General features: G+C 31.0%; 2 protein-coding genes across 2 annotated transcripts; both read left to right on the top strand.

Moving 5' to 3' along the window:
* Positions 1-1,169: 1,169 nt before the first annotated feature.
* Positions 1,170-11,648, top strand: LOC143047970 (uncharacterized). Its single transcript, XM_076221349.1, has 5 exons — positions 1,170-1,258; positions 3,947-4,351; positions 6,471-6,562; positions 9,699-9,987; positions 10,898-11,648. Exons 2-5 carry the CDS (start codon positions 4,057-4,059, stop codon positions 11,569-11,571), a joined length of 1,350 nt encoding a protein of 449 aa, XP_076077464.1. The 5' UTR covers positions 1,170-1,258; positions 3,947-4,056; the 3' UTR covers positions 11,572-11,648.
* Positions 11,649-18,018: 6,370 nt separating this feature from the next.
* Positions 18,019-23,683, top strand: LOC143049535 (uncharacterized). Its single transcript, XM_076223142.1, has 5 exons — positions 18,019-18,136; positions 18,847-19,156; positions 20,047-20,138; positions 22,313-22,601; positions 23,127-23,683. Exons 2-5 carry the CDS (start codon positions 18,856-18,858, stop codon positions 23,681-23,683), a joined length of 1,239 nt encoding a protein of 412 aa, XP_076079257.1. The 5' UTR covers positions 18,019-18,136; positions 18,847-18,855.
* Positions 23,684-23,891: the final 208 nt, after the last annotated feature.

A 23,891-nucleotide genomic window follows, 5' to 3' on the forward strand; every position in this document is an offset into this window, starting at 1 on the left:
ATGTTTCAATAATCACATCTGATTCAAGCCACCTCTATAACAGCCAGTTTCTAAAACATTTAAGGCCGGGCTTTGATTGTTGATAAATTGATGCTAATACTTTAGAAAAAGGTTTCGATAAGCACTTGGTAGACCCAGTAATATACCGTTGTTTATAATGAGACGTGTAGCCATACTCCTTAACTAAATCTTTGTATTTTTATGGAGGATTGAGTATACGTTTTGATAAACTTGTGTTAGTGAAATTCCTTACTTAATAATGTACCAGTTAAACACTTTTTACGTTTATTAAAATCATGGAACCGACTACAGATACAACCATAGTGAAAAAAATTTGTCTTTTGATGTCGAGTTTGATTATTCATTTCGCAAAAGCGCGACATATCGATTATTTTTTACTGATAGATCTACTTAATCATATTACAGTTACCAATCAGATTAAGTCTCAGGTAAAAGTTTGACAACACTAATTTTGTCAAACCTACATTGAATTTTATGAAATTAGGTTATAAGCTTGTTTATGACCAAAAAGAAAGTATCCAGAGCAAAATTAAAAAAAAAAAATTATTTTCAATTTGCTGCTTTTCATTGACAAGTGGACTTAGTGTTATGAAGGTAACAAACAGACACAGCCTGTGATTAAAGTTTCACAACAATCACTGTAAACCAACTAATTTTCGCGGGTACTCTGTCAAACCATCAAAGAGTTTTGGCAGACGTTTTTTTTTATAACAATTAAGAGATAATGTCTAAAGCAAACATTTGATTTTTTTGTATTATTCTGATAGATTGACTTCGTTTTATACAGTTACCATTTGCAGACAGTCTCAGATTTTCATTTTTTTCTCATGATATATTTGTAAACCTTACAAACATTTTTCAGCCATAAAGTTGTCAGTTTCTTCTCAAGTTATTATCCTTGAGTTTCTCCTTGGTATATCCTGTTTGTTATGTAATATAACCTTAGTTTGATTATATATATATTTACTGAATTTATATTACATGAACACATCAGTTTACACATTAAACCACATTAGAAATCAGCGATAAGACAAAACATTGATTATAGTATTGATTCAATCCTATAGTCAAATAATGTAAGTCATAACTCACATAATATTTTTTTGCAAATACATATGTATATAAGGATTTTTTTTATGCGCATGACTATTTCAGTTTGCTGTTCCTGTTCATTGATACATGCGGAAGAAAATTTTGTAATTTCATTCGGATTTTTCATTAACCGTCGCTTTTCAAGGTAATTGTAAAAAAAGATAATCACTTGCTCTTCCCTTATACGAAGCTGGTTAGAAAACTCAGACATGCTCATCTTAAGAACATTTTATACACCCTATTTTTATTATATCATACTTGTAATTTAGCACAAATATCAACTTATAAAAACTTCCTTGTTAGTTTCTGTTTGATAATTGTTAAACAATCACTCAGCTCTACACACCTGACAGATAATTACTCCTCAAACATTTGAATATTGGAAGGATAACTTTTGTGTGTATATATGCATTGTATAATAGATGAGAAGGGCGTCATATCAATCGTTTTAAATGTTAGATTGTGTTGTTATGATGCGCATTTCGAACGTTTTCTGCAGTTATGATCGAGACAACAATATTTGAAAAACAAAAACGTATACAAACGTTGGACAATTGATCAAACCAGAATACCCCTAAGCTGTATTCAAATTCAAACAAGAAACAGCGCTTTGCATGATGAAGATATATATCCCTATGTTTATAACTATTTTCAAAATGTTTCGAAAACAGCAAATTTCAATCAAAATATATCCGCGTATTTTCACGCATTTACAAGAGATTTAGCCACTGGTCTCGTGATACCATGGATGACTAACAGTCCACCAGAAGATGTATCGACCGAATGAACGGTATCACATTAACAGTACCTTTTAAACAGCTACAGATCCGCGTTTTGACACTTCATTTAATGTCAATAATACTCCAGGCTACAATACTTGAAAACACATATTTGAAGATCTCAGTAAAACAGGATATGTAGCCAAAACCTGACAAGTATTCAGAGCTTTAAATGAGGGATGTATGTTTCAAACTTGTACTCCTCTTCAAAAATGTGATAGCAACAAATTTCAATAATGAAATTACCTGTTTTGTTAAAATTATTACCAAAGAACTGTTTACTTTGCTGCTGGTTAACTTGGGTCCAGCAGACTGAAATATGTTATGATGTCATATTATGTTTTTACTTTTTATTATGGGTAAATGATTATTTAGTTTGTAATCCTTTCATGCTCAATGGCAATTATTAGTATTCAGTATTCAGTATTTTTGTGATTTTACATTGTACCTTGTATTTGCCTTAGTTAAACGATTCTTTTACCTCTAAAATCTTGTGAGATAATTTGTTTTTGACAATTTCTGATCTATGGACTAGAAAAGAATAGTCAATATTCACCAAAACGATACAATTATGTAATATTTCAATCACTAATCAACAATGATAAAGTACTCTTTCAAATCAATTGCATAGCACACTTTTGTGTAGTTTATAAATCTTTAGTGAATGAAGTGCATTTTATCAAATGTTTACATACTATATAATAACCCTAGTTTGAGTGGTTTTTTAATTACTTTGTGTTTCTTGTATTAAGTGTCATAGTTCTGCATGTATGTTATCAAATCGACAAAGTTGACCGAAAGAATGAATTACAAGAAGTATGCGAGGGTCCATTCATATCCATATATTATATAATAAGGTATTAAAAGAAGAGGTCAATTCTCACTTGATCAAATCAATGAAGCATGATAACCCTCGATATCACTTTTTTTGTGATAAAACGTACAGATACTGATAGTACATTTGTTAACAATAGTATACCCTTGTATTAGAAAACATTTACCTTATATACACGAAGGTATTATGGTTAATGTTAAGGTATATTTCAACAATTCAGGAGGAAGTTGTTTATCGAACGAAATCGACCTTTCAAAATTTACGAACGTGGATTTAACTTTCTTAACTACCGATAAATCACGCAAAACAAACATTTGTTCAGTTTTCAAGGAAAATTAGTTTGCAACCACAATCGGACAATATGAGGTGAATGTGTTAATTCCTCTTGTTCTAATCTTTTCGGTATCTATTTAAACCAGTATCACAGACTTATTTCCCCACAAATATCAACTTATTATTCGAAAGTGTTATTTCAATCTACAACGATGAATCTAATATATTTATATTTCGTTGCTCACCAGAACGATAACGGATTAAAAACACTTGCACAATATTTCTGTTTAATGTTGTAGTAGGAAATAGTGTTTTGTAACCCAATTTTTTCTCTTGTTATCCTAAAAGCAGTTTTGAAAAGAGAGAGGCAAAAACTATCAAAGGGAAAGTCAAACTCATAAATCGAAAAACAAACTGACAATGCCATGGCTTCAAAAGGAAAAAAAAACCAAAAGTACACACTTAAGACTGAGGAACATAAACATCACCTATAACTGGGAGTTATCTCAGTCGCGCCGGACAGGGAAGCAGATCCGCGCCACATTTTGCACTCGTCGTGTTGCTTATGTTGGTACACATCAGGTATGTCTAATTCGGTAGGTCAAATTCTCTTACATTTTATCCCTAATTATGCAACTTAGTTTACCCTGTGTTCATAATAAGATTCCATTCCTTGTATAAAATATACTAAACGTGTTATATTTTCACAGAAAGTAACTTGAAAACAAGCTTCTGGACCTATCATTTTTATCATATTCTAAATATTTCAAAATATATTCTACAAGTAATAAAAATATCTATCATGTTTATACTCATGTATTTCCTTACGTGAACAATTCGATTATTCAGTGAAACATTTTAACTGGTCCGCGTATCCCGAAAACTGTGTTTTGAGTATTTCTAAAAATGAAACTTAAAACTTAGCTGATACATTATTCTATTGCAGGATAGTTAGTCAACCTCATTAGTTGTTATACCTAAAACCTATGATGTGACCTTGGGTTAGTTGGAGATCGATTCTACATGTAATCAGATTGTTAAAGATAGCAAAGCGGTATGGCAAAGAGTCAAGGAATACTCTTTCATGGAAAAATTGATGGTGGGAATAGAAAAATGCATTTCGAGATTCATGGACCAGAAAGAATGAATTGTTTACTTCTATTTTTACGACCCGATATAATATCACTTAATGGCGTAACAATGATAGCTGATGTCACAGTAAATGACCACGATTTACCAATGATCTTTGTTTCTGGAACAGAATATTGCCTTGAGATCTATGGATTGAAAAAGGAGAATGGAATGGAAGAACATTATACGGTTTTAGCCTACGGAAGCACACACTTTTTAGGTAGAACTTTAACACGTTACTATCTGTGCCAACTTCATAATAAAAACACAATAGAAATAATGTTTATCATAAAACCAATATGGATAGAAATAATTATAAGGATGATAACATAAACAAGAATTTTTCCATAGTTCATAGATACCCAACTCACACTATCTTTTACTATTTTTAGTGAACGGTGAAATTGGCATTAAAATTTGAGAGATCTTACTATATGTACTAAGTTTCAAGTTGATCAAACTTCAACTTCATCAAAAACTACCTTGACCAACAAAATTTACCGCTAAAGCGGGACAAATGGACAAAAGAACGGACGGTTAGATAAATGAACAAACCAACGAATGCACAAACATAAAAACATAATGTCCCTAGGTGGGATATTACACTTAATATTTCAAACAAAAAGAATATTCCTTTAATGTATTTAATTTATTGTATATCACTCAAGCAAGATGAAATTCACACTTTTAAAGCGCTTGTACTTTGATAACTGATGAAAAATCGTGATAGAATCCAACTGCTCGTCTGATAATAAAGTAATGAAATGAAAAAAATTATCTGAAATATTAATTTAAACAAAAATAAAATCACGAAACTAGCTGGTATATTTCAAAGCAAAGTAATATGATGCTAATATTTGATGATTTCTCTTACCACGCAAACATTAACTGGTTTGTAATAATTTTCTGTAATTGTATTTGCAAAAATGAATGACAAAAAGTCTCTATTAAAACATGGACATATTTGATATCAGACAACTTGACATGGGCGGGAATCTCCTATGATTAAAATGTATCAACTGAAGCCAGAAATTAAATTGGAAGCTATACTGTACTAATAATACATGATGGTCTTGGTGCATAGATTCTGCGTACTGATGTTGTTTATCATCTTAACAACGTGTTATATTGTTCTTTCATTTTTCTTTGTTCTATTATCAAATTATTAATATTACTTTTACTGTTGGGTTGTTTTTATGTGATGTCCGTTTAACATGGTTCGGTACTTAAACATCCCGTCAATGTGTTTGTATTATTTTTCATTTTTTGCTGGTGTGTTTTGTATATGCGACTTTTCGTGTTTCTTTGGTTCTTATAACGTGACTCTGTACTTCCGTCAGTTAATATTGTTCTATTAAAATATCATATGTCATTACGATATATTTCTGTTCACAAAATTTAGAATTTTTTGAAATACTAAGGCTTTTCTTCCTCAGGCATATTTTACCTTAGCTGTATTTGGCCAATCTTTTAGGAATTTTGGTCTTCAATGCTCTTCAACTTCGTACTTTTTTTGGCCTTTTTAAACTTTTTTGGATTCGAGCGTCACTGATGAGTCTTTTGTAGACGAAACGCGCGTCTGGCGTATATAGAAAATTTAGTCCTGGTGTCTATGATGAGTTTATTTCTATTATGCATTAGAAAATACGTTGAACTACAAACGTCAAAATTATGGAATAACATGGTCGAATGAAAAATAATAAAATTTGTGGATTCTTATAAATTCTATTTAACTTTTGGATAATTTAAAATCTCGGTCTATTTCTAAAATTAAGTCTTACATACTTTTGTTTTTTTTTAAGCTGTCTGCTAACATTGTCCATGTGAAATTTTAAAATTGTTTGTATAAACATTGAACGATAAAAACATGTGACGTATATAATTTTCTGACGTCAGACACGCGAATCAATGAATGTGTTTGTAGAAAGATGTTTATGTGTTCTGTTCAATTGTTCCTTTTAAAATTGTTGACGATGATGACTGGTGTTCCCATATTTTGACTATATTATTTATCATGTCTGTTTAGTTCACGCATCTATTTAAATATTACGGAATTTGAAGAGACTGTCAACAAAGTGAGAGGGTAAGCGCTATAAAACCAGGTATAATCCACCATTTTTTACATTTGAAAATGCCTGTACCAAGACAGGAATATGACAGTTCTTGACCATTTGTTTTTGATATGTTTTGTCATTTGATTTTACCATGTGATTATGGACTTTCCGATTGAATTTTCCTTTGAGTTTAGTTTTTTTGAGATTTTACTTTGTACTACACTTATATTGAAATCGTAATATACATCATTTAGATGCTATTTTAAGATATGATTCTTTTTTCAGTTGCGAAGATGAAAAAGAAAAAAGACATTGATATTTCTTTACTATTAAACGAAGTAATGTCCTTGCAATTTCCTGTAAGAAATCACACAGAGGTAATATGTTTATACTATTAATTAAAGAGAACACATTTGAACATAAATCAACCAGTTTTGAGTTAATGCTTAAAATGACTAAAGGTGCTTATGTAATCTCACTTTGGTAGAAAGTCACGGAAAGCGCGATAAACGGACTGCTTTTCCGATGACGACAATGACTATGACCACAATGGCGTCAGCAATTGCTTAAATTAGTTTCGTTGGAACTACTTGTGAAAGAATATTGATATCAAATACAAAGTGTGATTACAGTTAGACGGCAATTTTGAATATCTGTTCATTAGTTTATGCTTCATCGAATTTTTTTTGGATAAATTTTTACTTAATTTAGATTGATACGGACGTCTTACAATAAATAACGGTATTTTCTATAGAGTTACATTACTGTGTACTTTGACCATTTTTACGCAATCATGGTCAAGCACCTTAACTGATAAGCAATGGTGTCTATCCGATGGTCTTTTTCTGAATTGTATGCAGACATACGAGACAAATTTGTGTGTCAACAGTTTTTAAGTTTATGCGCATATATTCCTTCTGCGTTTGCTGTTACAAAAGGTTTAAACTCAAAGATTGACTAATCTGGGGAATAAGATTATGTAAATTAACATAATTTATGTCATCATCTGTTGAAAAAATCTATATATATATATTGACGTTAGACTAAATATAGATATAAAATGTTTAGAAACTTTGTGTGTATAAACTCTTGACAAAGACATGTCTCAAACGGATGTTGAAATCCGTTTAAAATTAAGCAAATGCACTAAACACTTAAGGTGGTATGGGTGTCTTTCGCCATCTTGGATTGTAAAAAACAGAGAATCTAAGGTCCATATATTCTATCAAGTTAGTAAAATTTGATGCAGGAATGCAGATATTTAATATGAATTTTCATTTAAAAGAATCAATTTATAAGAATATAACTTAGAAATATTAATATTTTTACAAGTGTAGATTATTTTCTATATATTTTTTAATATTTTCAAATTGGCAATTTTAAGGGGAGGTAACTCTAAAACAGTGCATTTTCTGAAGGACTCTACATGAAATTTTCCTAGTTTGTCTCTTAACCGAAAAAAACGTACGGTGACCCTATCTTTTCTTTTGATATTCTCAAAGCATTGTCTGAAAGCAATCTTTTCCTAATTTATTTTACAATTCTATCATTTTGTTTAGTTTCTATTCACAAAATGTTGTTATTTCCTGTAGAATCCATACAAAATTTGTCATTTTGTCACAACCTGTAGCTTGAGAAAATGCGCGGTGACCTATCATTTTTATGATATTTTTGAACATGTATCAATAGATACTACATGTTGACAAAGTATGAACAAATTCTATCATTTTTATTTTAGACTCCCATACCACCTTAATCACGTATTTCCTTTGAAAAAGAGCACCATATGAATACATTACTTACTTCTATGCAGGGCGGGAATTTTCAAGTTGTTGTAAATAGGCTGTAAAGTCAAAATTCTTTATGAAATCTTGATACTGCTAATTGAGTCGTGATAGTCATGATAATATAGAGTATTATTTTTATACGTAACACTAAACTCTAAATTATGTGACCGAAAAAAAGAAACTATTTATACATTTGATGGTTCAGAATTAAGATTTGGGTTTGAAATAAGTACCTTTCCTTTAGGTGTAATACTAACATTGATTTTCCCATATTAGTCTTTGTTAAATTGGCACTTTTTTTAAAATTGTACAGTATTTACCTTTATTTCAACCAAAGAAATACTTTGCATGTATAAAGTTTAATTCTTTCCAGTGCTACAGTGAAAATTGCACACTACATTTCATTGCATATAAGAAAGTAACCATCACCGGAAGTAAACAACCCAATTTTAACAATGTAATTTACTGGTTACCTGCTTTGGTAACTTTGTAACCGTAACTTTCCAAAATATTTTATGAGACCATCAAATCAATAGGGAATGATGCTTTCAGACACGCAACATACATGTGTATGACTCAGAAAAATCTAAGTGTATTGAAATGCAGCGTTAATTTTCTACAACTGTCAAATTCAAGGAATATATTTTTTTTCGTATACAACCGGATGTGACATACCATGATTTGGTAATATTACACCTTAAGTTAAGTGCTTCACAATTTATTTTGATTTAAAATTTTGCACATATTTGATTTTATACGTATATGTTAACACATAGTACATTATTATTAAACTCAAGATATTGTTACATAATTGGTTGTCACCTTAGTTTTTCTAGAACTTTTAGATTCGAAGTCTTCTTGCATTATTTGTAGCTTACTAACCTGGAATCCACTCGCTTAGATGTGTCTTGAATGTTTTTAATTAATTAAAACGTTTATGAACAATACATACATACATATATGTCCAATGTTTATTGTTTTTCTTTTGCAATGCTGATAAATACTTCTAGCCACATTTCATCTTTTTAAATTGATATTTATTCTTAAAACATGATTATTCGCAAAACCTGAGTATATTTATAATGATTCATAACAATTAGTCCCTGCGGGAATCATCAGCCGAGTAACTAGTCCTTCAGTATTGGCATCAACACATTGATATTGTAAGTATATTTAAATTTGCCGTATAAAAGCTTTAAAATTAGTTTTAACGTTTCTTTACAGGTATAACTACTACTCTATGCTATCTACATCGCTTTATAAAAATAAAAAAAGGAAAATTTTGCGTATGTACTTTTACATGTCATTTTGCTTTTCTTTGTTGACATAGATGTTTTTTTTAACGTGATCAATATTATACTCAATGTTGACTGCTATACCCCTATTTTTGCCATTTTACCTATTTGTCTGTTTGATTTATCACACAATTATTTTCAATATAAAAGATTACAAGTGAAAGGTTTGCTTGTTATAAAACCAGGGTTATTTCACCGCTTTTTACATAAGGAAATGCTTGTCCCAAATCAGGTTTATGACCACTGTTTTCTATTGGTCTGATATGTTTGATATGTTTGATCTTTTGATTTTTCAGTTTGTAATATCACTTACTATCTTAAAATTAGAGTTCCGTATTTTTGTTAGTTTACCTTCTATGATAAATAGAAACACCTAAAAGTGGACAAAACTATGTCGTTATCAATTCATTGTTTTAATTTTGTTATTTCAGGTCACTTTCCCGATCCGAGTCGATCATACTCCTGCATCAAAGTATACTTTTTACAACGAAACAAAGTTTACAGTTGACACTGTATGGATAATATTTTTTAAACAATCCAAGGATCGATTACATATTTTTATTCATGTCGGAAAAGAATTGAACTTTACATTGCCTTTCGACCTACCAATTGCTATTATCTGTGAAGTAAAAGTAATCATTGGATCCATTGTATTTAACCGCAAGAAAATGCTCACAACAGAAATAGAAGTGAATACCGAACTAACTAATTTCAAAACCTGTAAGTATTAATGTTTAGAGTTGTATTTTTTTGACTGAATTTTTGAAAATCATGCAATAGTGAAAATTGTGTTTAATTCGAATTTCATAAGAGCTGCACATGTTTTAAAAACTGTTATTTGAAACCTTACTTATACTTGAAACGTATAACTATTCACTTAACAAACCAGAAATATTACTCAAATAGATATTGGAAGATGTGGTGTGAGTGCCAATGAGTCAACTCTCCATTCAAATAACAACTTTTTAAATAAACCGTTCAAAGTATACTAATATATATTACATTTGGCAAAGAGAGAATGCGATTAGCCAATTTTTCATCATATTTTTCGAAGATTGAAAGAAATCACTGAAATAAAAAACTTATCATCATAAACCCTAACAAATACAGGGATTGATTTTATGTACCCTGAAATGGCCAGCAAATACTGTTTAACCTGTGAAAGTTGTCATAATCCTGGTACTTTTGAAAACTATAGTCATATATATTTACAAAAAAAGAAGTTTTGTTACAATATATCTTACGTTGGCAAAAAATCTTCTTGTGATAACATTGGCTCTTAACTTATTAATAAAAAAACAACTATGTATTAAAAAGCCAATTAAGACTCAAAAAGTTTATGACGTCATTGTAATATCTCGATTTTTCTGTTTAGAAAGGTTTTTTTTTCATTATCATTATTTCGAAATTGATGAATGTAACTATTTTGCAAATTCAGGAACTCAATAGCTGATCATGTCTACTCATTTGACAATGTCAGCGTATATCAGTTTTAAAATACTTGCATTTTTAATCACATATTCCTTTTTCATAGATTCATAATTTTCAACTTCATTCTTTAAAATTGTTCGTGTTAGTAGCCTTTGAAACGCGTTATGAGATTACATATATATTATTCATTTGATTTCAGATTTTACAAAGACAGAATATGAAACCCTCTACAATCAGACGATTGAATTTATAAAAAGAAAGAAAAGTCATTTCCGCTCCATTGAGTATTTCTATAGAAACAAGTCAAAACAATATTTTACTTCGATTACAATAGACCATAGTGGTATAATGGCCCCATACAAAAAGGATAATAACGGTGATCCTTGCTCTGTAATAAACGGTCGATTGGATGGTCTATTTTTCAGTACAACTGTAGATTTCCAGACAGGTCAACCATTCAAATATTCTCCGTTTGGACCGCTAAGATTACATATTTATGCCAGTTTTTTATTCACACCAAATCTAAATCTTTATTTTGCTGACTTTTATTGTCATTACAAAGTTCATTATGTAACTGTGATTCTGACTAGAAAAGATTCCACTGCTGATAATTTCTGTAGGGAACGTCTAAAGGAACTCGATATACATGATAATCCATTTGTCTATTTAAAAAAATCAAAAAGGTCAACTGATATAATGGTGCGTCATGGCAACGGTCTTAGAATAGAGGTTCTGTATACGGAAGCCATAAATATTCATGAAATTATCCGAAAAGAACAAGGATATTTCGAACCGGTACATATTATGGGTAGAGGGGAAAGTAGAAAAAATGGCATTCCTAAGAATGAAAACTGTAAAATTTGCAACCTTTAAGATATACAATATAATTTGGGTAAATATGTATGAGTAAACGGAGTACAAATATTTGCGACAAATAAACGTTTTGATAACCATTGTTATGCATATATTGTGCCTAGAAACAACCTTTTCATGCATTTTTCTTATCTTGACGATTAATGGGTTTTATAAACTATAACGATATTGTTATTCTTTTAGTTTTAAAAAATGTCGTTGGGTGTTTTGGTAGCATATCCTCTCCTTTATTGTTATGTAGAAGTTCGATTCCACAAGAAAAAATATTGTGTATCTAATTTCCATTACAGCAACGAGAGAAATCAAGCGATTGATGAAATTTTACTCATTTATGTTCAAATGAAATAGCCCAAATCCGATCATTTTTATATAATGGAATACTGGTGATGAAATGTAAAAATCATTCAATGTACTGAGATTTTCCTATGCAGATGCAATAAATGGACGCAGTCATATTTAATCCTACAACGATTTAATTGATTTTGCTGGCCAACTGTTTTAATTTTTGTCTTTAAAATCTATCCAAATTATGTTGGAAAGGTAGTCCGCTCAAGTGGGAGCCATTGGCCGTCTCAAGAATGCAATGAGGTGATATTTTATATTTGCTCAATGCAGGAGGCCTGACTGTGACTTAAAATAAAATAATTAACAGCAATAAAACGTGTGTTTGCTGTGTAATTGCTCATTTTGTATCAATGATTGATACTCCATATCCTTTTTTTTTCTGTTAATCATTGGTATATTGTAACTATTTGACCAAGGATTAACTATGCGAGATCGGATGCCTTATCTTAACAATGTTAACAAGCATTAAGTTTTTGGAAAGTTTGCTATAGCTTGCTATTGCTACTTTCCATAGCCATCGGCCTCAAACTTATGGTGACAGATTATCGCCATTTATTCTGATCCGAGATAATTAAGTACTTGTACTAGTGTTTGAATTCTTATTCTTGGAAGGTTCTTTTAAAATTTTGAGTAACTACTCATTTGACTGAAAAGATAACAGCTTTAATAAAAAAGAATTGAATGTTCACCGACGATTCAGATGAATTTAACTTCATTTTGAAAATGAGTATCTCAAACACTACTTCGCGGATCTGCCATACGTCGAAGAGAAAATCACAAGAAATCTACGCCAGATTGCGTCAGTTTCATTCATGAAAATTTCATGAATGAACTTTTTCCGCTCTAGTTTTACCTGTTTACTATGTACGTACGTGAACGTGGTAAAAGCCCGAGAGTATCGAAAAAATCGGGAATGAGTGATTGAAATGCGAGAACATGCCGTCGGTTAATTGACAAGTGATAATGGTTTGTTATAACAAAACACAGGTGATACTCGGTGATAGAATATAAAATACTCGATATTTATATGTCTAATGTCTCATTAATGGACGAGTACAGGTAAATACGGTACCGGCTTTCATCAAAAAAAAATTAAATGCATTGTTTTTGTCTAAACATCGATCGAAGATTTTGATGCCAAAAATCATTTGAAAACTTTTAATTCCGTTATTTAAATACATTCCAATATGCATATAAGGTCCCTTCACTCGTTCAGCATGCTCAAGTGGATCAAACTGACAGCAGAAAAACATTGACCCAACGTCAATTCTTCTTCAGTCTTCTTCCAATAATTTACATCATACCACCTCTGGTGTATTATCGCAAATTCGTATCATATAGCATCCATATTAAAAGCAACCGAGTCAGCATCTACTTCCCAGAATAACATAGCTCAGAGTATGAAGACAAGTGCTGTAGAAATGATTTAAGTTCATGAAATTATGATGATGTGTACCCTTTGGCTTAAATAACTGCATTTTCACCTCAAAATTTATATAGATTACAGACACACATGTGCATAGCATGCCCTATTTAAATATAAATTCAATTGATTTGTCATCCAAACACAGAGGCAATGATTACCATAATTTACCAAAAGAATGGCTTACAACAAAAATTCTATGAATCTAGCGTATATAAACTTTTTATTCCTGTGGTCATACTGCTGTTGTTATGCTCCCACTGTATTGAGTTTTATCCTTGTTCTTCTGTAAGTATGTACATTCTTCCCTTACTTATAAGTACCTCCGTATATCCCAAAATTCGTTTCTGTTCTCTTACTTTAGTTTGCCTGAACCAAATTGTATGAAACTGATACGCAATGCTTATAACCACAATTCACAAGTCAAGTTTGAATTTTAGTTGCGTAACTTTTACCATTCTAGCGTTTAATGCTACTTTACAAAAAGAAAAGTTGCTGGAAATTTAAGTTTCTGTTCTCTAAGTATAGTTTGTCTTAACCAAATGTTTTGAAACTTATACACAATTCTCATTACCACAAACACTGATCAAGTTTGAATTTTGGTGGATTTATTTTCACTGCTCTAGGGTTGTGTCTTGTTACAAATGGAACCAGATGGTCCGCAGGGCACAGCTTTATACGACCGCAGAAGTCGAACCCTGAACAGTTGGGACAAGTATGGACACAACATTCAAGCTTGATACAGCTCTGAATTTGGATTGCGATCAAATTGTTGACATAACATATAGGTTTCTGACACAAAACAAATGTCAAGATCTTACAATTCTATTCAGCAATACTGTATAATAAGAATGAATACACAATGTTTATTACCCCATAATTCAGATCAAGTAAAAATTTTGGTAGTGTCACATTTACAGTTCTTGAGTTTATAACGTTAATGCTAGCGAGGGCATCATTTGAGTCCCATGGACATGTTCCCTATTTTTGACAAAAGCCTTTAATATTAATTTACTTTCTTTACCGTTGTATTGATTTAAGTTACTGTAACGGTCTTATTTATAAGTAAGGATGCAGTATTTTTGGCAAAGAACCAATGCTATCAAAAAGAGTTCAAAGAATGAAAATGTATTAATAACTTTAGGCCACAATAAAGGTCGTCAATAATGAGAAATTTTTGTACCATATACATGTAGAAAGTGGAAAGGGATTAATATAAGTTGCAAAACTTGTTTCCCAATCCACTATAAATAAATATGTTTAAACTATGTAGAAAGCTTAAGAAGGCCCCAATATGAAACATGTGGAACAATTCTAATAAAAAAAACCTTACGTGTTAATTTACTAAAAACAAATAAGAAGGACCTAAACCAATGAAAAAATACTAATTCACAGGCCCTTGAAGTTGACATGGTACTTAAAGAAATTAACAGAGCTTTCTGCATGTATATTTCATAATTTTAGATCTACAGCTTAGGGTTGCAATCATGAGAAAATATCAAAACTTTTTATGATAAACATAAAAAAGTGATTTTTGATAATAACTGACGAGACAATGGTTTAGTTTAAAACATCAAAGCTGTGATGAAATACATATTTGAAATAATACACATCTATAACCTTTTTGGAATAATACACAGCTACAGTTGCAAACTTTCCAGAGGTGCTATCCAGCCCTTTGATTCTCTTTAATTGCAGGATAGAAATACAAACAAATTTAAACATCTAGAAAACTGGCAAATGAAAACAATCAGTCAGATTTTCCGTCAAAATACACACAAACTTACTTTTATATGCATTGTATATATGTTAACAAAACAAACTACACAAATAAACATCGAGTTTTTTAGGAAACGTATAGATACATCATTAACAACTAGTGTATACGTGCATTTCGTTTTCGTTTAAAACAATATGATAATACACGATATGGTATTTAAAGGCAACAGTGGAATACTTCTGATTAAAAAAGAGGGACGAAAGATACCAAAGGGACAGTCAACTCATAAATCTAAAACAAACTGACAACGCCATAGCTAACAATGAAAAAGACAAACAGACAAACAGTAGTACACATGACACAACATAGAAAACCAAAAAATAAACAACACGAACCCCACCAAAAACTAGGAAAGTCATATATCGATTGAGAGAAAAGAAATCCAGATTACAAACTAAAACCGATAGAAACACATCAACTACAAGAGAAAAACAACGAAACAACTGAAACACTGAAGTGCAACAAAAACAAACGACAATGCTTCACACAGATAAAAGAACTAAGAAATATCAATTGCCATTTTTATAACTTGGCGCAAGACATTTTAAGAAAAATTGGTGGGTTAAACCTGGTTTTGTGCAAGCCAAATCTCGAGCTTTTATGGCAATGTTAAATATAACACAAAAATGACAACAATTCATGACAAGAATACAGTACAAATAAATGATTGTCAATGAAACATCAGAGCCTGAAAAGACACAAAAGGTAACCATTATTCGTTACAGTACTTTAAAAAAATATATTTTAATTTTTCGTTACATTTATGCATTACTAGAAAGTATTCTGACCTAAAGAAAAAATGCTTGTTCATAAGATATTCAGGAATGTTCTCCAAAAACAAATTGCATTACACTTTCTAAGAACTACACCTTCAAAGTAAGTGATGTTTATATTTTTGTCACGTTTACTAAGGTGTTTTTTTTATATTAATTCTATAAAAAGGCAACAGTAGTATACCGATTATAAAAACTCATAAATCGATAAAAAAAAACAAATCCCGGTCACAATCCAAAAGCAAGGGAAACGCATTAAATATAAGAGGAGAACGACGACACATTAAAATGTAACACACACAGAAACGAATTAAGCATTGGACAAAATCCGACGAGAATAACAAATATAACATCAAAACTAAATACATGAATTTGAAAAAAAAAAGTACCGTGACACGTCTTATAACAATGTGAATGCAAACTTAAATATAAGAGGAAACAAACGACACAAAATAAACACAACGTTAAAATGTAACACACACAGAACCGAACTATAATATAACAATGACCATATTCCTGACTTGGTACAGGACATTTTTTTAAGAAAAATATTGTGGGTTAAACCTGGTTATGTGGCATGCCAAACCTCTAAGCTACGGTTTAACATTTCACTCTATTTACAACCAATAATAAATCGGTATTCCGACTATTGGTCTTAGACATGATCCAATCAAAACATGCGTGTATTGCTGTTTGGCTGCATCCGCGCATTTCAGCCTTCATACTTCTTAGATGTAGCTGTTAACAAGTTTTTGTTATATTACGTTATTGTGTTATCTTATTTAGTTTTATTAGTACGGTAAGTACTAATACACATAACAAAACTAGTCAATTAACGCATCGAACGCACATTATTTATAGAGTGTAAGTTTCATCCCGCAATCGTACATGCATGATTATAGTGGATGACTGCATTAACCATCAGCATTTTATATGGTTATTTAGAAAGAGAACATGTTTATGAAAATTGATTTTTAATAAATGATTTCTACTAGATAGACCTACCTAATAGAAATAAGAAGTCGTTGTATGAGTGCCAATGTAATATTTCAACCATTAAAGTTAAAGTACGGTCTTCAACACGGAGCCTTAGCTCACACCGAACAGTAAGCTATAAAGGACCCCAAAATGACTAGTTTAAAACCCTTCAAACGGGTAAACCAACGGTCTTATCTTAAAAAACAACAACATGAGAACAAGAAACACTTGATGGACTACATCAACAAACGACAACTACTTAACATAATGACTAGTTTGAAACCCTTCAAACGGGTAAACCAACGGTCTTATCTTAAAAAACAACAACATGAGAACAAGAAACACTTGATGGACTACATCAACAAACAACAACTACTTAACATAAAGGTTCCTGACTCAGGAAAGGGGAAACAAATACAGCGGGGTTAAAAGTTTTAATAAGTACCAGCATTCACCCTTATCTGCAACAATAGTGTAACATCACAACATAGAAAGACACACTTTCGGAATCCTTGCTTGTATATTTAACTATAGCGTAATTAGCGACGAAGCAGCAAATTATAATTGTGAAGCCCTTGGTTTAATCTTGCCTGTAATCGAATGTAAACAAGCAACAAAGAGACTACCCCAGCGGTAAATATAAGGATAACGTAATATCCTCAATTTATTAATGATAAAATATGCTCAGTTATCATTTACTTTAAAAACCGTGGTATTGAATCAAAATAGTCATTTTTTTATATTTGATGTTTGGTTTACGCCAACCTTTATTGCTATATAAATTTGTTTCCATTAGATTTTTTTTTTCATTCTGTATTGTTTTGTTAACTTCTTTAGTCTTTTTGTCGTCTTCCGTGTTTTTCCAATAGCATTATCAATTATTACTAAACTTATGTTCCCTTGATTACAAAAGAGAATGTCACTTTATTTTGTTTGTATTTACTTTTATCACTTACATATTAAAATACATTAAAATCACCTACAATGCATAATATAACAAACGATGTACTTTCTATTCTAGTATTGATTTTATGTAGCCACGGTTGTATAACAAATTTTAACATGCAGGTCACAAGATTTTCTGAAAACTGGTTTCTTGTATAGGGATATTATTGATGCGCATGCTCACTTCAGTTTACCGTTGTTATTTGAGGAAGTAAATTTCGTATAACATACAGTTTCCTCATTAACTATCGTTTATTAATGTAATTAGTAAAAAAAGAATTATCATTATTTTGAAGGAGTCATTGCAGACGCATTGCGCAAGTATCGTTCTCTTATTTAATTATCATATCAATTCTGTTAAGCTAATTTGTTTAATAACGTTATTTCATTATAATATTTCAGCTTATTTTCTTTATTGACATGTTTACTCAAATCACAACAATTTAAAAAAAAACAACAGACATCGACCTTTGAACTCAGCCTTATGGGTAAAACACGGAATTGTCATATATAAATTGATTCATAAAATAGATACTTCACGTTTTTATAATCAGTCCCCAAGGGTATTATACTGGACATAGGGAAATTTTCTAGTTTTACTTATCGTAAGAAAACCAGTTCGGTAACACCATTTTTTCTTTTCTTTTCTTTTTTTTAAAATATATTACAAAACCTATCTTCTCATATTTTATTTTATAAAATTCTGTCACATAGATTGTTTTTTTATTCTCAAAAAATGTTTTTTTTTATAATCAATCTAAGCAAATTTTGCCAATTTTGTACCTTGAAAAATAGCAGGGTGGCCCATACTGTTATCATTTGTTTTTTTTCAAAAAGCAAAGTAAAATCTTCATTTTTGCAAAGTAAGAGAAAATTTTGTCATTTTCTTTTTCTATACCCCTGAACTACCTGAACGCATTACCAAGATAGATTTCTAAGACTATAGAATTGATTGAAATCAGTTTTTTTGTTGTTTGATGGTGAATAAACTCATTCATCCAGATTTATCCTTAACTCTAGCTTTGTTGTAGAGGTGCAATATGCCAAAATCTCATAGAATTATCTTTCATGGGCAAATTGACGATGGGAAACGAGAGATACATTTCAAGGTTTCTGGAGCAGAAAACAATAACTGTTTACTTCTAATTTTACGACCCGATACACCATCTATTAGTGGAGTAACAATGATAGCTGATGTCACAGTAAATGAGCATGACTTACCAATGAGCTTTGTGTCGGGATCAGGATATTATTATTACCTTGATATATATGGATTGAAAACAGAAAACGAGACGAAGGAATTTTACTCGGTTTCATCCTATGGAGGCACACGATTTTTTGGTAAACGTTTTAAAATATTAATAAGTGTGTCGATTTTAGAATCAAAATCAAAAACAATAACAATAACAATCTTATTTATAATACACGATGATATGCTTAAAAGGAGTTGTGAACATTCTTTTCAGGTAAAATATAGTTTGGTTTGACTTTGAAATAGCAAGTACAAGACTTTACAAAGGTGCCATTGAATAAATCTCACGATATATTACTGAACTGTGAAATTTGACATTTTCATGATAAACAACAAAATTGATATATACATATAGATTCTTACATTGATACCAGTGGATTATCGGATTTATCCAATCGAGATAGTTAAATTATCAATTTTAAAGTCCGACCCGCCTCGGCGAGGACTTTAAAATTTTTAATTTAACTATCGAGATTGGATAAATCCGATAATCCACGAGTAAATATGTAAGAATATGTTTCTCTAATGATTAAAAAGACATTTTCTTTTTTTGTTAACCGAAAATCCCACTTCGAGTGCCTTTCACATTGCACGAAGTTGTCAATTTCATTAACACCTGTTATCAAATTTTGATTCATCCAGTTAGCTAAAAAGGTCAAGACCCTTTAAATCATCCAATGATCTTTTGAGATCACCAGCAACCCCACGTTGATTAATTTTTTTTATACAATGGGTTCGGAAAGGGATAAATTTCCATAGAATTAGAGAAATATATTTATATTTGCTATATCAAAACAAATATGTTAAGCACACAACTAGCTCCAATACTTAAAACAGATAAAGACATTCGCCTAATGTAACAGTCGAAAAAAACTCAAATAAAATATTATTAACATAATTGTATTTTACATGTTTGAAATAGATTGCAGAAATGGATTGCTGAGATTTTCATATAGATTGAGTATAATTCTATTTTCAGTTGCATTGGTCAAAAATGGAAAAGACTCAAATATTCCAATACAGTTGAATAAAGTAAAGTCTTTGCAATTTCCATTAAGAAATATCACAGAGGTAACATTTTAAAGATACGGAGAAAAAAATGTTTGTCAATTATAAAAAAAGGAAAAAAAAGATATTTTCAAACATGGATATTCGATAATGTTAAGCAGATCCTATTTTAATAGTTATAAGTTTGACTGTCCTTCTGGTATCTTTTGTCCTTCTTTTACACCAGTCGTGATGGTCATGATAGTACAACCCCGTTAATAGCTAGGTCTAGATCGGTAGGTCACATTAGGGAAAAGGGGACAGGATTGTAGTTACGACAGACGGAACATATTTGCTATCATCTATGGAATATCAGAGTTCTTGTAAGTAGCAACCCTCTATCAAGGAAATCATGCTAAGAAAAACAAGCCCGGAATATCGTACCAACTGAGCGATAAATACTCCGTATACAGGCGCACCTTGTTGCTAAATAGAAACAGACACTTCAAAACTGGGAAGATGAAATCATCTCTCTTGTCGTTAAGATTTGTTTTCAATCGATCCTTGTTGTCAATTTGTAGATGAAGGTTAAGAGATAAGTCATACTTTACTGTATCTGTTGCATCCTTTATCTTATGATTGACGAAATATATGAAGTATGTCTCATATGAATAAAGGTACACGACAACAAGAAGAGAGATACAGTTTGTTCCTATGGAAAAGCCAATTGTTTGCTAAAATTGCGTCCTCCAAAAGTAGCAAATATGTTGCCAATCAAGAAATTAAAATGCTTACAATGAAGTATTAATATTTTAGGAAAAGGATATTTCTGATTAGGAACTCTAATTTTTATATCATATTTAGCAAAACCCTTTTTGTGTTGAAAAAAGTCAAAAGTTTATACTTGGTAACATGTTAAATAAAACAACATACTAGTACACATACATTTATAATTTTCAATCATAGAGGGAATACAATTCTAGACGTTTGTATATAGGCTTTATGCTCACAAGTAAGCTATTACACTACAATAGTTCTAAATGGTGAAGTTGAAACAATTTCTTCGTTAATTTTAACGGACGCTATCACGAGTTGGTTGACCTTTTCGGAATATCCGTTTCACAAATGATTTCTGATATGTTCTTTACGTCGTAACTACAACCGCGTTCCATTTTCACGAATATGACTTACCGAATAATAACACAGACGGCGGGTGCCACATGTTGAGCAAGATCTGTTTATGCTCCCGAAGCACCTGATATCATCCCCAGTTTTTGGTGGGGTTTGTATCGCCTAACCTATAGTTTTCTATCTTCGGTTTTGTGTACTATTATTTGTTTAATTCTCTTTTCATCTTTAGCCGTTGTCAGTTTGTTTCCAATATATGAGTTTGACTGTCCCTCTTTCATCATTTTCACCGCATGTTATGTACATTACATTTTAAGTGGTTATCACTAATTGGTTAACCAATACGATGTCTATATGTCTCAACTGACTATCGATATTTTGTGTGGTCTTTTGTTTTGAGAAATATTCACCAGAAAAGTCTCTGATCTGTAAAATTGCGATAAATTAGGTGTTCGGGTGTTGCCTTGATTTCCATCAATTGAATAGATTTATCCCTGAGTTCAAGTAGTTTTTGTGTTGCTCTTCAGCTGTGTTTTCTGGGCATGATTTTTTTTATTGTATTATGTTATTGACCATAGCACTTTCAATTTGTCTTCGCCTTTTTTAGTCTTGAATATCCCTTTGGTATCTTCCACATCCTTTGTTCACATCGGTAAAGTACTTAAACACGGATTACTGAATCTTTACTATCATCACTTTATTCAAAACTGTATAACAAAACATTTTTTTTAACATAAATAAGAAGATGTGGTATGAGTGTAAATGCGACAACTATCCATCCAAGTCACAATTTGTAAAAGTACACAATCAAAGGTCAAAGAACGGTCTTTAACACGGCTCAGTAAGAATAGAAATCTATAAAGGTCCCCAAAAATGTCTTGTGTACAACCATTCAAACAAGTAAACCAACGGTCGAATCTATTTACAAAACGTGAAATAAGAAACACATATACCACATCAATAAGCGACAACCACTGAACAACAGAATTCTGACCTTAAAGTATATCTAACTTTTTTTCTTTTTTAACCAATTAATTGAATGATCGACATTTCAGATCAGTAACAAACGAATAATTTACCAAAAGATTCCATTTCATTTGTAGGTTAATTATTATATTTTGTCATTCCAGGTCACATTTCCTTTGCAATTTAACCATATACCTGTTTCAAGATATACTTTTCACAATAACACAACCTTCGCAGATGAAAAAAGATGGATAATATTCTTTAAACAAGCAAAGGACCGGTTTGATGTTTTTATTCATGTCGGACAACAAATGGACTTTACATTGCCTTTAGACTTGCCCGTTGCTACAGTTTGTGAAGTTAAGGTTATCGTTGGGTGTATTTTGAAAGGCAGCAAGCAGATGCGCATATCTAAATTAGAAATAAACACCAGCATTAGTAATTTCAAAACCTGTAAGTAGGAGACTTTTATATATATACAATATGTATGATTCAAACTTTATCAAGGTTGACATTTTTTTTCAAACCTGAACCGAATTATGATCAAAGTGCATTTCTATTTCAAATAATATAACATCAGTATTTGTAAGTTGGTCTCTGAATGTAGGTAGCAAATGTCGATGTTTCTCAAACTTACAAATATTCAATTTATTTTAGAATAAGGACTCTTTACTCAACACAATTAACATACATGCACTGCATAAGAAAATGTATTATATGGACACTTTTTTCAATTGATTTAAGCTAGATTGAATTTTAAAAGATTGCCAATGTCGTATTTCGCACCGTTGAAATAATTGGTTTAAATAACTCTTTCGTTCGGGTGCCAATAATGAGTTATATATAGACGAAATGCGCACTTTTGCCCTTATAGATGTAATTTCATCTTATAGTTTCAAACTAACAATAATCCTTTTAACTTTTACCAGACTTTATATGTGAATTAATAAAATACATAATACCTTTTTTTAATTTCAGGTTTCACAAAAGCAGAATATGAAACACTATATAATAAGACGACTCAGTTTATAAAAGCAAAGACAGGCAAATTCCGCCCGATTGAATATTTCTATAGAAACAAGTCAGAAAAATATTTTGCTTCGATTACCGAGCACCATAGGGGAATTATGAAACCTTACTCAAAAGATAATAACGGTGATCCTTGCTCTGTAATAAACGGTCGATTAGATGGTTTGTTTTTCAGTACAGCTGTGGATTCTAAGACGAATATGCCTCTACCCTGCTCTCCATTTGGACCACTAAGATTACATATTTCTGCCAGGTTTTTTTTTCAACCAAATCTACATCTTTATTTTGCTGACTTTTATTGTCATTATAAAGTTCATTATGTAACAGTGATTCTGACTAGAAAAGATTCCACTGCTGATAATTTCTGTAAGGAACGTCTAAAGGAACTCGATATACATGATAATCCGTTTGTCTGTATAAAGAAATCAGAATCATTAAATGACATAATTGTATGTCACTCCAGTGGTCTTAGAATAGAGGTTCTGTATACGGAAGCCATAAAGTAGACCAAACGGCATTCCTAAAAACGAAAATTGTACAATTTGCAATCTTTAAAATATGTACATTTGTCTTATATAAAAATATCTATACGCAGTCATTATACTAGTAGTGATTTTACATATACAACAATATATAAGCAGTTTAATATAATTCTTGTTTTTGTGTAACGTTAATGCTTCAAATGATTGTATTTTATATACATAAATCTAAGCA

The sequence above is a fragment of the Mytilus galloprovincialis genome, chromosome 10 (assembly GCF_965363235.1).
Source record: "Mytilus galloprovincialis chromosome 10, xbMytGall1.hap1.1, whole genome shotgun sequence".
NCBI lineage: Eukaryota > Metazoa > Mollusca > Bivalvia > Mytilida > Mytilidae > Mytilus > Mytilus galloprovincialis.